Source organism: Epinephelus fuscoguttatus, linkage group LG6 (assembly GCF_011397635.1).
Source record: "Epinephelus fuscoguttatus linkage group LG6, E.fuscoguttatus.final_Chr_v1".
In the NCBI taxonomy this organism is placed as follows: Eukaryota; Metazoa; Chordata; class Actinopteri; order Perciformes; family Serranidae; genus Epinephelus; species Epinephelus fuscoguttatus.
In genome coordinates this window covers 26,440,670-26,456,994 of record NC_064757.1, presented here as the reverse complement: position 1 = coordinate 26,456,994, position 16,325 = coordinate 26,440,670, and the positions used below count along the sequence as shown (strand labels likewise).

Here is a 16,325-nt window from a genome sequence, read left to right as displayed (position 1 = left end):
GAAATCACACAGCAAATATGTGAAACATCTATCTATGCAACATGGGCGTAAATTCCAGGAATGTATTTAACACTCTATGCAGGAGTGGCACTGCTTCCTTGTTGAGCAGCACGTTGGTTGCAGAGTTCAAATACACTGTGTTGAGGCGCCCTCTGGCTCACCTGATAGTGCGTGCGCCCTGTGTTAAAAAAAACCTGTTGTATTAATGCCATGCAGGCAGCCTTAGCAGGTTTTTACTTCGGCGAATTAAACCTAAATGAAAACAAATGCTGTACACATATCCTCTTATTTCATCCATTTTAGATGATAATGCATGATGTTTTTTCTATCAATAAAATCTTCCCATCCCTACGCTGGACTGGAGTCCAAAAAAGTACTTCTGCTATCACATTGGTTTGGTGGAAATAAGCAGTCTGTGTTAACAAAGATGGAAACATGATGGTGCCACACCATGTTATATTGATGGTGTGACTCTGAGCCAACTATAAAACCATTCTCACATTAATTTCCTCTCTCTGTCTGTGGTCAGTCTTTCCCGTCACTCCACCCCCTGCTGTATCTACTGTATCGCACAAAGCAGAACATCATTAGAAGATGGAAAACTGATAGAGCTGTTTGGAAAACTCTTTAACAAAAGTAAAACTTTTCAGTTCTTTGAGATGTTTTTTTTAACTTTACTTTAAAAAATATAATTTTTAAGGCTTAAAAGGGAATGGGAAAAAAGTGCTTCAAAGGCAATTAGTCTTTAATTCATACCCGTAAAACAAATAATTCAAAAACACTGGAGCTGTTTTAATTATTAATTTCAAAGTTAAGGAGAGAAAGAAACTGTGACAGAGATAAAATTAGATAAGCAAACCTTCCATTTCTCAGTGTCGGAGACTCTGAGTTGCTTCTTTTATTACAGTGGAAAGTGCTTATAGTGATCACATCTGTCCGGGTCAAATTGATCTCTATAAGCAGATGGTTATTATAACCATCTATTTTTCTTTTTCTTTATTTGTCATGCAAATTACCATAATTGTCACCATAATGGACATTTGTATATTTAGTACATGAATATAGAGTAATGAGGGGCATTATGTGACCAGGCATTATCAATCCACTTGACAAGGGTGGCTTTAACCACAGGCTTTTTCCCCCTGTGCAGTTTTCTTCCTGTTTCCGTCACTCACAGGAAAATTATTAAATATGAAGGTATAGGGATGTCATTATGTATAATAATAGTAATTGTACAGAATGAATATAGGATTCATCCATGGTTATGGTAAGGTGTTTCAGAGCCTCAGAGTCCTTTACTGTCTGCATGCAGGCAAGCATGTGGGGAGGCTCCAGGGTGTCTGAAGTTTAAAGTACTGTAAGGTGAGGACTCCAATATTAAACAGGATGGATCAAGGATTACACGCTACATAAAGCTGAATCATTGTTCTGTTGCTTAAAGTTTCTGGTATGGCTGTGTCTATGCATACATGCTGTGCCAAGAACACCTATGATGTCAGATTTGTGTTCAACTGTTGCTCATCGAGTTTATTTGGGTGCCTGCTTTGCAACAGCAAGGCAACTATATGTAATCTAGCACATTTCTTCTTATTATTTTTGTTCCGTACTAAAATGTTGCCGCGCAACTCATCTTGCAGCGTTGCCAGCACAATCACAAAAAACATAATAAAACGTGTAGGATGATTGAGAATGGTGTGCTATGACTTTTCTGAGAGATTGGCCTAGTCATTTTACAAAATTCGCAACAAACTTTGTAAAAATTTCCATTCAAATGAAAGGAATATTGCCAAGAAAATGACCATACTCTCACATAGAAAATCATAGTTTATATGTCATGATGTTTTTCAGACATTTCAGATTTTATAATGGGCATCTATTAGGGCTGTCAAAATTGCTCAAAAATTATAATAATAATAATAATTATTATTATCAATTATCTATAACATTACGTTATAAACGACCGCGGACCTCTCGCTGCCCCCTCGCTGCCCCCCCCCCCCCCCCAAATGCCCACTCGCAAAGAGGACTGTTGCGGTGGTGTTTTTTTTTCCTCCACAATCGAATATCAATTTTCACATTCGAAGGTCCATTTTTTTTTTCAAATTCAAATTTAAATTCGAATTTAGAATATTCGTTGACAGTCCTAGCATCTATGGGAGAGAGCTAGAGTGGTGACATCATCGCTAGAGTGTGGATCTTAAAATCTTAAAATTTTCTGAACGATTTACGCTCGCTGCCACAGTTTCCACTCTACATACATAATTTATACATCAAAACATATCATTATGTATTGTAAATACATACAATAAATATGCACACATAGCGCTCAGTACAGGCAGTGCATATAGATGACTCATATCAAAACTTGCTTTGTACTCAGCATCAGTAGCGGGCACCTGTCAAAATTTCTGGTGAAACATTCTCATTCTGTGTATCATAAAAATGAAGACTGACCAGGAGTACAGTTCTTTTTAAAATCACCATCATAAGCTGTGATGACTGTTGCTCATTGTTTGAGTCGACTCTAAAAGGCAGCCCGAGGAACACCAAGTTTTTCTGCTGGATCTCGGCTCATTTTTGGCAGTTTGTCATAAGCTTCAAGGAGACTTGGTTTTTCATTGAGAGAAAATGACTTTATTTTTTCTGTCATGATTTACAGTAAGTGTGCGGAAGGGAGATCACCCTGTGCTCCAAGCTCAACGAGAGTCTCTTTTTAGATATGTGCAATTTGTAGGAAACAGTCGGGGTGATTCAGAGTGAGCCATGTGAGTGTGCTTGTTGTTTAAAGTTAGTAACCAATACAAACTTCACACAGCCACAGACTGGGACAGAATATTCTTATTTGGGAACATGGAGTAACTCACAAGGGTGTGTTGTTTGGGTTAAGAAACTATGGAGTGCATACACAGTGTTACACTCTGTATGTTGAGCGTTGATTTTTCTCGATCGAGTCTTCATTAAGTAGTGTGTGTGATCCGTGAATGTCTCCTGAGGTCTTCTTCGGCTATTAAATCATCAGCTCTGATGATGTTTCTTCATCAGTCACAAAGACTTTACAGTATTTTGGAAACATTTTTCTTTATTGGATTTATTTAGGTTTCCATTAACTGTACATCGTGTGCACATATCCCTTAATGATCATCATCAAAACAATCGTCTGGCTGCTGCTATCTAGGATTACTTTTACACTGGGGAGTCAAGGAGTCATCGAAAAATCCTTTGAGAAATCTGGTTTAGTAAATGCACTGTATTTATTTTTTATAGAACTATGAACAAGAAAAATACTGACAATAAATACCAACATATTTTTCAGTCTCAGTGGTTCTCTGAAATGAAGACGTAATCACTTTGCTTGTTCTCAATTTGTCTTTCTTGCAAGATGCTGAACACTGACCAGTGATCTCTGTTAATAGACCACATAAACTTGACAACAGAAAAATTCAGAATGAGTCTCTTTGTATTTCCTGTTGGAATGTTTCGCAGTGTATGTGAATGACATCAGCTGACAGGAAGGCAACACTTAGCCAAGCTGTCGCCTGGTTATGCTATTCAGGTGAAATACTTAGTATAACAAAAAGTATTTTTGTAACTCAAAACACCATCACTGGAAAAGAAAATTGTAGATCTGGTGGTTTAAAAAGAAGCAAAATCACCCTGCAAAAATCCACACAACGTGCCAAGTGAAAGTGAGACATCAGGAAAAATCCTGGTGATGCTGCTCACACTCAAACACAGTTCTGCCTGTTATTATGATGTGTGTTTGCTGGTTAGTGGCTCTTACCAGTTCACTGTGAAGTCTGAGAATCAGCTCGTCTTTCTCTCTCAGTTGTTGCAGCAAGGCCTCCTCTCTGCCAGGATCCTAAACACAAGCAACAAGACACCATGTTACACATTATCGGGGACACTACAGACAGCAGTGATTTATCTAAGGGACCCTATTCCCGCAAAAGCAATACATAGAGTCTAAAGGATGACAACATACAAAAGGTGTGTGTGTGTGTGTGTGTGTGTGCGTGTGTGCTTCTCTGGCTGTCTCAATAAAAGTTAACGTGTGTTTGCAAGTGTTTTATGTGCATTTATGAGTTTGTTGCTGGTCTTGCTACTGTGTGTGTATGTGCAATAAAGTTGTCATGCATGCAGCAGGCACTGTGATCTCCTCTTCCCTCTACGCGTCTGTGATAAACTTGGTGTGTCCTATGGCAGCACCCCCGGAGCGCACGGCACTTTAATATGACCTTGTGTTGTCAGGAGACATTACTGCGGGGAAGATGGAGAGCAACAACAGAGACGGAAGACAGGAGAGCCAGGAGAATAATAATACTAATAAAAATAACTTTATTCTTATGGCATCTTTCAAAACAACAGCTACAAAGTGCTTCACGGCGAACACACAAAAAAGAGACGATTATAAATGATTCTAAAAATGTCACTGTGTCACATTAAAATGTTTGATGTTCATGTTTTCATCTTTATAATTGTGCTGTGTTGTTTAATCAAGCTGTTTGTCTCATTTATCCGCTGCGCGCAGTGAGTTCCTCGAGTAGAATTATATGACATGACTTGTGTTTCAAAGCTACTGAAGTGAAAACCGCTAAAAATTGAAGTCTGCCAACCTGATTTTCACTGGCAGGGTTTGCTAAAGCCCAGTTATCTGACTGTCGGAGAGCCAAGAGGGAGCTGCCAGAGGATCTCAGGCTACACACTGACTCACAGGGAGGTCGAAAATCAGAAATGTAGCCGGGGCTCCAGACCCAACAGTTCTGATTAAAATATTCAACTTAATCCTAAAATTGACAGGTAGCTCAGAAGTGGACAGAGTGAGAAGGAGAGGAGAAAGTCGAGAATAAGAAGAAAGGAATAAGAGAGAACGATGAGACGAAGAGAGCGAAATGACAGACAGACGGTCATTACCTCTTCAAGGACATAAAAGCAGGAGACAAAAAGAGGGGCAAGATAACAGGAGGAAAATGAGGGGGAAACGGGAGGAAAGGGGGGCAGTGATAGAGAGAAGGAGAGGACAGAGAGGGCCCGAGGCTGAGCATGATGGTCTGAGACCGTGGGGAGCCATCTAGCTAAAGGACAGACAGAGTCAGAGGGAGACCACAGGGAACCATATAGCTACAACACCGTCCTTTAAATGACCTCTCTGATGCAAACACAGACAGCAAGACTGATCCTCAAGTCACAACAATATTCAGAAATGTACAAATGTAACCTGTTCACAAGTGTCTTACATCACGATGTTAAACAACTAGAAGTGACCTTTTTTATGAAATTAGAAACATTGATATACTGGCTGCGTGGTGAGGACACTTGTTGAATGTCGCGGGAGGTCAATTCAGTTCAAAGTCAGTGTAGTCAAACGCGATGTTAATACGAAGTAAACAAGTAATACTTTCTTTTATAATCCAGGTTCATACAAACTTCCATTTGCACGTGTTGTCTAGCCACCGCGAAACTGTTAATACCTGGTGTGTTAGTGTTGTTATAATACTGGAATTTCTAACATCGATACAGTGCCTTGAAAAAAATGTATATTCAAAACTATTTTCAATACTCTAAGGAAAAAACTGACATTGAGGGCATACATTAAAAGATAAATATATCTGAACTATTAACAACTCTGCCCTTGGAAAAATTACATATATGCTATCAGAGGTAATCAATCACTCTTTCACAACATCTGGGGTCCTTTCATGAGTTATCTAGAGAGGACAGACTTAACCCACATGTTGGAAGTACCCGGGAATATGCTATAAGTGACCCTCTGCAATGTCCAAAGCCGTCTAAATTTTTTTTCTTGTTAATTGTTATCCAAATTTGTACAGTATGTAAAATATGTTTAAAAATAAAATAAAAAATATGTTCTTAAACCTAAGTGTATTGTTTTGCACTTACACGATCCTCAGTCTGTAATTTCTGATTTTATTTCCCCTCTTATTTTTCTTTATTTATTTTCCCAGGGTTCGACATGAGCAATGGTCCGATGGCCCGGGGCCAATCAAAAAGTATGTCGGGCAAGTTGACTGACAGGACGCTGTAAGGCTTTGTTTTTTGTCAGGGGAACAACTCCAGCGATTTTTATCCCACTTTTCTCGAGCTTTCAATGGATTTATTGGGCTTTTTGGCCAAAGGTGCCCTCACCTTTGCTCGTGCAGTGAAACGCCGGAGGAGGGGGAAACGTGCCAGTGAGCTTGTGCGTCTCCGCCAACGCGGACACCGCACACCGCTGCCAGGTAGCCTATATTTCTCTCCAACGTGCGTTCGCTGGCCAATAAACTGGATTAACTTCAGCTAGTGATGGTGAAAAACGAATACTTTCTACATCTGCACTTTTGTGCTTCACGGAGACGTGGCTGTGTGGATCGATACCAGACTCCAGCAGCACTGCTCTCCTGATCTGGAATCTTTTTTCATCAACTGCAAACCTTTTTACTCCCCCGTGAATCTGTTTCATTCATTCTGGTCGGTGTTTACATCCCACCGCAGGCCAACGTGCAGGAGGCACAGCGCACGCTCGCCAACCAGATAGCTACTGTGTGTGGAGTGGTCTTACCCAGACTCCTTAGTTATTGTCCTTGGCGACTTTACCAAAGGTAACCTCACCCATGAACTCCCCAAATACAGTTTATAAAATGTCCGACCAGAGAGAAGAATATCCTGGATCACTGTTACACAACTGTTAACAACGCCTATCACGCCGTCCCCTGCACTGCACTGTGCCACTCTGACCACGCCACCTCCACCTGATTCCCTCATACAGGCAGAAGTTAAAGCTCTATAAACCTGTTGGGAGGTCATCTAAGAAGTGGATGAGTACACAGAGGTTGTGACATCATCCATCAGCTTCTGCGAGGACTGCTGTATACACCATCACGCACTACAATGAGGTATAATGGAGTTAAATGAAATGAAGTTAAATGAAATTAAGTTTTATAGACATTTTTTTCTTTCTCTCTCTCTTTTTTTACTTGGGCCAATAAGAATATACAAGGGGCCAGTAAAACTCTGAACTACTGGCCCGGGGTGCTAGTGGTGAAAAAATGTTACGTTGAACACTGTTTTCCTCTCTCCTTTATTTATTATTTCATTTTATTTTATTTTATTTATTCTTAAATTGATACTTTTGGGATGGGAGCTGTGTGTGTTACAGACTCAGCGGTTGTACCGAGATTTTGTTCTGGTGTCCTTTTCTTTTGCGTGTGTATAAAAATACACATACTGGATGTATGTGTGTGTGTGTGTGTGTGTGTGTGTGTGTGTGTGAAACTGGACATTTCTTTGCTCCAGTAGATCTTTACTTTATCCTTACTTAAGACGAGAGAGCGAGGAGGTAGTATCGATACTGCTGAAAATTAGTATTGAAACCATTTAAAATATTCAGAATCTATGCTTTTGACAACCAGGTACATCACACCAAAACATTTAACACATAAGATAATCTGATGAAGGTCTCTGCACCGAAATGCCATCCCAAATAAATTTCATATTATTGCAAATGCACAAGATGGAGTGTGCGGGAGTTATTTGCACTATTATAGTCGGCCCATGGTCTTCTCTATGCACCTGTCGACCTATAGGTGTGCAAACTTTTTTGATACCTCAACAGTGACATTCCTTCACTCTTAAAGCTTTGTTTTTCACCCAAAAAGTGAACAAAAAAGAAACAAAATTAATGAAAATTAAAATAACAGGAAATAACAGATTATGATGGAATTTTTATGACCCTGTCTGTCAAATTGACGGACAATGAGAAAGTCTAATGCAACCTCCACATGGACGATACTGTAGCCTTGTCTCAGAATGATTTTTTTTATCATCATATCACATCTTTTTCAGTGTGTCCCAGCAGCTACTGTGGCGAGCAGTAGTGACAGTGTTTGCTACAGGTCTCACAGATGCACAATCCACTGCCAAAACAATCACACTTCTACTTTATAGGGGTGTAATTTCTCCTGACAGCCCGCAATCTGATACACAAACATTTTATAACTGCTATTAATGAACATAAAGTTAAGATTTTTAATACTTTCTGCAGCCTTAAATTTAATGCTTTTTAAGACTTAATGTTTTATGTAAAGCACTTTGAATTACCTTATTGTTGAAAGGTGCTAGAGATAAACCTGCCTTTCCTTTTAAAGACCTGCACGTAAACCCATCTTACTTTCCTACCCCTGCACACATGGCCCATCACAGTGTGAAGTGGGCCTCTGAGTGTCAGATTGTCGGTTTGATAAAGTCAAAGAAACAGAGCCCCAAATTGACATTGGAACGGTGCTGGGGGAGTTTCAACTGCTGTTTGACCATCTGACAAGCACTTGAGCTGAAGCATAATTGTTCCCTAAATAGTTAATAGTGTTTCTGAGAGAATGTGGTCTCATTTCCTCACAATTATACAAAATAAACACTTCCCATCCACCTTGACAGCTAAATAGGTGATGGCCATGTTTGACAATATCCAGGGATTAGACAGACCAATATACTCAAGATCTGCAAGTGTCTCAAAAAGTTTTAATGGGTTTTGTGTTCTGGCCACCTCATTTTACAGGTCCTGTTGATGTTGAGGTCTGTGTGGAGGGCTTTACATAGACACAATAGTGGTCAAGGAGGGTGAGGCTAAAAGCTTTGCTAAGTGCTTCCATGGAGATAAAACCTATAAAAGAAAATCTCTCCCACCAGGAAACAGAAAAACAATTAACAAAAACAAAACCAAGTGGTATTCAATTAGAATGGACTCTGTTTACCTGGCATGACAGGGGAGATACTGGTATTTTTAGGGTTTTTTCTACTGCCAGAACACACACACACAGACACACAGACACACACACACACAGAGACAGCACAAAAATTACTAACATGAGATTTGGTTGGGACTGAAAAACCACTAACATGCTGTGACAATTACTACATTAGTCAGCCTCTAAAATTAATCTCACCCGAATAGGACTGAAGGCTGTTCTAAATGAGCTGTCTGGCTACAACCACGCAGCATGTTTGCTTCTGTGCCCTGTGTGTGCATGCATGACATTGCATGTATACCAGTAGTTGTGTTTCAAATGTTCACAACAGGCTCATGACTAAATCAATGTAGACTTTATTGACTTGCATGGCTTGTTTACAGGTCAGATGAGACCTTAAGAGCATAAGCAGAAAGAAAGAGAAGGGTTTAAGCTGTGAGAGAAATAAAGAAGGATAAGAAACAGAAAGAGATAATGTACTTAAACTAGGCCACGCAGAGTTTAAATGTCCAAGGGACTGGACATGCTCATATGACCTCAATGTGATGACCTACAATTAAAATCAAATGCATACCGGCCTAACTTTGTTGTCGCTTGGCTAAAACACCCCTTACTAAGCAGCCTATCCATGTAGTACCCTACAGATGTCATTCAAAACCAGAGAGGCAGCAAATCTAAAACTAAAATGAGAAACTTTATTCAGCTCGCTGAAAGGAGCACCACAATGAGCATTAAGTCGCCCATCAGGTGGCATTCCAACCAATTTTTCAAGGCTGAATTGAATGGAAAGGGCTGTGGAAGAAAAGTGGGGCATGCGAATTTATTTCTAATGTGATTGGAATGGCCTCAGTGGGGATAAATCTGATCAAAATCATTGGAGTGCATCCACTTTATGTGATTTTGTATAGAGGTTGAGGCCACTCTATGCTTGCAATCAGCACCAAGTTGAAGAGGGTATGGAGATGAATTACATTCCCCTTGTTAGCAGAAATTATTCAATTTGTTAACTTTTTTTTTTTTTGAAACACACATTAGAGAAAATGTGAGGGTTGTTTATATATTATTTCAACACCCCTCATCCTTCAATTTGTTTAACAAATTGCCTATTTCTTGAAATTGGGGAGAGGGGTGTGAGAAATAACAGCATAATCAGATGCATTCTCCTTGCTCTCTTCATACCGATTTACCAAACCCCTATCCATAACTTTACACTTGTTAAAGGTAAACTGTGCAAGATTGGTGGTGACTGTTTGTAAACATGATTGCCAGCGAAAGTGAGGGTGCTTTCACATCTAGAGTTCGCTTGCTTTCAGGGACTAATTTTGTTGGAAAGCTGCATAATTGCCTAGAGTCAGTTCATGTTCTCTCTGCAGCATTTACAAGCGGACCAGCTAAAATGCCTGTGCAAGAAAGCTGCTCTTGATTGGTCAGAATTTCCATGCAAGTAAAATCCAAGAAGTAAACAAAACGTTGAAGAAGAGTACACCTGCAAGATAAATGTGACACTTTCTAATGTCACAATAGAGGGACAACTACGCAGGTTGATTTTAGTGCTGCTCATTGTGGACTATATTGCTGTCATTGTTCATTTTAGGCAAACCTTGACCATATAATCCTGGAGTGTCACTACATTTTAGGCTACCAGCATAGACCCTTTTACTGTTAGTAAACAATATGACGTTTTTTGGTGGGCAGGGGTTAGCTGGAGGTAAAACAATTCTCCACAGACATTAGCCAGTGCTAGCTAGCAAGTTCTGTTGGCTTGTTTTAGACGATGGAGGAAGATGAAGCAAGTAGTGCATTCAGAAATGCTCATTCTCAGTGTTGGAGCACACTCTCACACAAACTGGACTATTCTTAAATTCATAACACTGTTGGAATGTACCATTTGATTATCCGACTAGCGAAAGCTAGCAAAGCGACTAGCATAGTGAATGTGTGATTAACTTAACCCTTTGTTACTTCATATAGAAATATAACGCTCCGTTTCTTCAACCAACAGGGCTCTCATTTTAGTGTAGATGAGACTGAAGTTAAGAACGCACCATGTCAGGTCACTCTCCCGGACCGCGGGTGTTACTTGAATAAGATCAGACTGGCCGACCCATATGCTGTCACTGGATGACAGGATTGCTGAAGGTGGGATGGCCAGCTTTGTGATTGATTACTATGTCAATATTACAAAGGAGGACGACACTTGAAGAGTTTCCTCCAGTTTGTTTTGCTATCAAAGTTAACGTTTGCTAAGGCCCTAAAAAAGTTACTCCCCTGTTTCTGATTATGTGGACATGATATACTCTCTCTTAATACACACAATGTTATTCATCCCTACAACAGTAAATACTTTCTCCCTAACCTCATATAAAGTGTGCGCAACACGTGAGCATTTCTGATGATCGCCTCCGTTCAGTGCTTTCAGCTTATCACATTTAACCATAATTGTCTTTGTTTTTGTTGACAGACAGTGGCAGCTGGCATGTGATAAAGTTTAAGTTTTCAGCCATGACTCCTTCTATTCTGGCTCCCAATAACACAACAAGACAACATTATATGACTCAAATGTAGCCTACAGCCCTGTGGTGGAGAATTGTGTTTTGCCTCCAGCTAATAAAATGACGTCATTGTGACGTCGGCCCTAAAAGGGTCTATATGTAATTTGGTCATGACAGTGCCTCCTCAACAACTTTAGTTCTAACAGGATGACAAGGAGGTGAAGGTGGTTAAGACACGATAATTATGTAAAACTTAGTACGGACACAAAACAAACACAAAACAATAAAGGCCCATCTTTTAAGATGAGCTTTAAGCTGCTATTTAAATGTCTAAGTAGTATCCACAGATCTTCGGCCCAAAGGGAAGCAGTTCCAGTGTTGTGGGCAGCTGCTTTAAATGCTCAATCACCTTTAGATTTTAATGTAGCTTGACTAACAGCAAAGGATTCTTGGTCAGAAGATCTAAAAGAAAACTGCTACTGGTGGTTCAGAGACACACGTACTGTAGGCAGAGGTCTGACCATGCAGAGGTCCATATGTAATCACAAGAATCATAAACTGAAATCTAAAAGTATCATGAGGAAGCTAAGACATGTAAGAAATTAGTTCTTTGGTTAGATCTAGATCAAATAGAAGTTTTTGACATGAGCAGACTGTTAAATAGGATGAACAGAGAGAAATACCTATTTCTGAAGCCCCCTTACATATAACATACAGTATTTCTCAATATATACATATATATATATATATATATATATACATATATACATATATATATATATATATATATATATATATATATATATATATATATTCAATTGATCCTTAAGTCCAAACTGCAAATGACCTCATGTAGGGTTAGGGTAATATGGTCACATATGTAAAAAATACAAAAAAATAAAGCGTGTTGGACGGTGTCAGCATGTGACTAAAAATTGCTTAATTTGTCAGTGTGGTGCTGATGGGCACTTTTGTCCCAAAATGCAGTGCAGAAGAGAAACAGAGGAGCAACTCACAGCTTGAAAGACAAGAGGAAAACAACTGTGATAACATGTTGGTTTAATCCAGCAACCACTTACCACACAAAACAAACAAAAAACCAGTAATGACTCCTTGGCATTTTACGCTTTTTTGTGAATTTCACTGGCTTCATTTTTTTTTTTTAAATGGGTCATTTTCCAAACCCTTTCCATTAGCACATTTTCTGTTGGTACAAAACACTAAAGCAGTTTAATTCTTTGTATACTTAATGCTGAAATAGTGCACATTAAAGGACAGCTCCATTATTTGAGATTTCTATGTCACTCTGCAGTTTACCAATGGTTTTTCTTTGGCTGACATTTTGGTGGAAGCATGTATGTTTTAACACCAAAATGCTATTTCTAAAGGCTCTTCTAAAAACTTTTTCCCAAGTGAACTGACGTAGACTTCTGCATGATGACCTCGCTACATATAAACCCCTAGCCCGCCTAATGTGCCTCCTCATGACTGAGTCCTCTTTGAGAATTGTGTGATATTGATCTCCCAAATCAGCTATATTCCTCTAATCCTCTAACTGGTACGAAAGCTAAGCGCTGTATTGTTAGTTTGAAACAGAGAGCAACAGAATAACTCAAAGTAGACCAGCAAATCCTGTGATCTGTGAGGTAAAATTACTGTTTTTTGTCAAAGGAAAAGTCTGGCGCCTTTGAAAACAGCATTATCACAGCCTTAGTTCCCCGTCTGAAAGGGCTGTCTGACAGCAAGGTAAAGTGGTGACTATGGATAAGTCTCTCATACAAGCCCACGGTGCTTTAACCGACGTCACTGGTTTTTGCTAACTGCTGAGTGGGAGTTTCCATTTAAAAAAAAAAAGAACACAGATGGAGTCAACCTTATATACATAGTACTTAAAGGTGGACTTAAGGTAAGTGTACTTAATATCTTGTCTGGAACTGGAGCACAAAAATTGAGGAGAGAAAGTGCCTCACTGTGGGCTGATGAAGCCAAATAGACACGGAAAAAAGTGATCTATTTATAATGTGTCCATCCCATGTCTCACACGGCTGCTTGAATAACCCGTGGTTAAGTACCTAACTCTTTAGATTCATGGATGGACTCAAATGCATGCACAAAACTGTGCAGAGACCCAGCATTAAACTCCCTACCTCTGGCATGAAATATTTGTTCTTGTCTTTATCTGTCTTAAGTCCTGTCTGCTAGCTGTCTGTGTTTATCTGTCTGCCTTACTGACTTTAATTATGACTTTAATAGCATACTATTTATACACGCTGTCAGAAGAGGTCATAGGAAGCAGCATAACTGTAAAAAAAAAAAAAAAAAAAAAAAGAGGAGGTGGTGAAAATGTGTCATTTGCACATACAGATACTGTATCAGGCCTTCAGGAAGGTACAATTAAAAACTGTGACATTTGTCACCTGTCATCATGAGTTTACTCAGCTGTCAGTAGACGCTAACAACCTGGTGACCATTATCTCCCCTGTATGCTACGATTCAGCAGCTTTGAAAATAAAAAGTTTGGTACATCTGGACACATACTGTACACAGCAAGCTGTTTCTCTCCTCTATAAACTGAAGGTCTTGTTCTGTCTGGTGAACAGCAGCACTCATGTGATGCTATAGGTACTCTATCCGTACCTAGCACCTGAAAAAGCAGTAAAGCTGACACCCCACACACAAAGACTTAGGCAACCTGTCAAACCAGTTCTCTAATATTTATGCTGTTTGAAACACAAGAGAGATGTCACCTGCCTAGATGTCCTAAAAATAAAGCAATCCTCACTGAGATAGAATTATCCCTGAGACATATTAAATATAGCATAAGAGGTTATAAAAATTAGGCTAATTAAATGCAGTGAAATACTGTACTTCTACTGTATTTAATGTTACTGAGACAGTAACTCAAAGACACATCAATTATAATATAAAAATGAAACATTAGAGGTACAGAAGCTGGCTGTACAAAGACAGCTTCTAACTACGACTTAGATATAACAAATAGTCAGACTTCAGATATAATTCTTGAGTATTTTGACTAGGATTAATTGTCTATGTGTTCTCAGTGACTTAAGACTCATATGAAACCAAGAAAAAGATGTCTTTTAATCTGCTCAGCTCCACTCAAACCAGCAGAAAACATATACCTTCTGGAATAATTTCAATTGTCATCAAGGACGCATTTACTGTGAATAGTCGAAGCTGAGTGTTGTGGCAGCAGAAGTCATATATACGTATTATACTAAGCTGCTGCTGCAGTCTCTTAAATCTCTTTCTGTAGTCATTACTCACTCCATAACTCTGTTTTCTTCTTATCAGCAGGTGTCATGGATTGTTACTTCAGAAACACAGCTGCTAAATGTGGAGATAGCCCGGGGTAAAGGGTAGTAAACCTGAAACTTTCTGGGCTTCCTTTGCAAACAACACAGCAGCATCTTGACAAGTCTAAGAAAAAGTACTGACCTAACACAGTAGATCAGTCTAACTCAGTGGTTCCCAAGTGGGTTGCGGGCCCATTCTGGATGGACTGCAAGTGACTCGCAAATGTGTCAAGTTTGTAAAGAAAAACACTGTATTTTTAAGTACAGTAAATTTCCAGAACAGAGCTTTTATTTTGAAGTGCTGATTCCTGCTGTAGAGTGACTAATAGACAGCTACTTGACAGAGACAGCAAACATGGCCAAACCCAAATATGATACTCCAAAAGTAGCCTATATTAAGCTTTGGTTGCATATCACAACTGTAAAATATACCACACCATAACTATTTAAGAGGTAAACATAGTGAAAACTACTCTTGCGCACAAAGAGGAATAATCCTCAATCTGGTTTGGATTTTCCTTACTATTTAAAGACCCACTCAGCTAACAAAGCTTCCCCATGGTCTTCTTGCAGCTACTTGTGGTGGGTATTATGCACTGAAGAGCACTGGCTCAGGAGAGCGACTAGCAAGCTAGCTGCTGGCGGAATGAATAATTTGAGATGCAAAAGTCTATTCAAATTTCAGTATTCAATGTTTTGATTGCATCTGAAAAACGTGTTTCACAAGGTGAGTTTTCATTCAAATGTAGCAAAAAATGTATCCAAATCTTCAGAAAATCAGCAAAAGAAAATGTGAATTAGTGTGCTCTTCCATCCACTACTGTTATGCGAATATTGTTGGGAGTCGGTTCCTGTAGAGAAGCAGTGGGAGGCACTAATTCTCCAGTCAGGTGCTACTGCAGAAGAACACCAGTCAAGCCTCAAAAAGAAAATAATGAAGAGAGAGTTCTGAACAATTACTATTACAGCTATGTGCTTTTGGAAGAGTTTGGGCAACAGCTCAGTGTGCATTCACAAGCGTATTAAAAGCCTCCGGAGATGACGAAGAGAGCTTGCAGTGGCCTATGCAATGACGGTACATCATGACTGTATGTCATCATTTATACACTAAACTGTTGGCATTGCACTTTGTCAGATTTACCTTTCATGAAACACCAACTTTTCAATCTTGCCCATGCATTCTTAAATTTCTGACATTTCCACTTAGTTTTTTTAAGGGCAAATTGAAAATGCACATAAAAAGAGGTGGATGGAAATGCACCCACAGAAACAGAGATTCAACAGAAAATATCAAATTCAGAACAGCAAATCCCGAGAACTCTTTTGATCACCTCTCCCTCTCTTTCACACATTAACACACTTGAGTTTGTGACAGTGTGTGTGAGGAATTGGCCTAGCTGTTAGTGTGAGGCTCTCACAACAAACAGAAACAGTGTTTGGGGAAGAGATTACGTGGAATGAGAGAGCCAAAAAGAGACAAAGGTGAAGGGAGATAGAGAGACGAGACCGGCAGTCTGTTCTGTGCCCTTGCTTCTTCTAAAATAACATTTTATATAAATTTATATAGAGTATATGTGTGCGGCATGCATTTTTTTCAATGATTTATCATCCTATCTTGAAAATAAAATTGTGACAAAAGCAGCAGATCGTGTCTTTGGGTTCTTTTTTACTGATGAATGTGCCTGAGATGCATTCTTTAGCTGTGTCCACTCACTATGACCCAAATACATTTGGATGCCGATGATTGGTGCACATGTCACGGGCCAGAGGCCAGCGTA

At 39.4% G+C, this 16,325-nt stretch overlaps 1 protein-coding gene across 1 annotated transcript in view; it reads right to left on the bottom strand.

The window, feature by feature from the left end:
- The window catches only part of ccser1 (coiled-coil serine-rich protein 1), a 191,849-nt gene that overhangs the window by 95,754 nt on the left and 79,770 nt on the right, over positions 1-16,325 (bottom strand). The window contains exon 9 of the mRNA XM_049577884.1: positions 3,782-3,859. Within this exon, the coding sequence (XP_049433841.1) occupies positions 3,782-3,859 (78 nt within the window). The remainder of the gene's footprint in view (positions 1-3,781; positions 3,860-16,325) is intronic.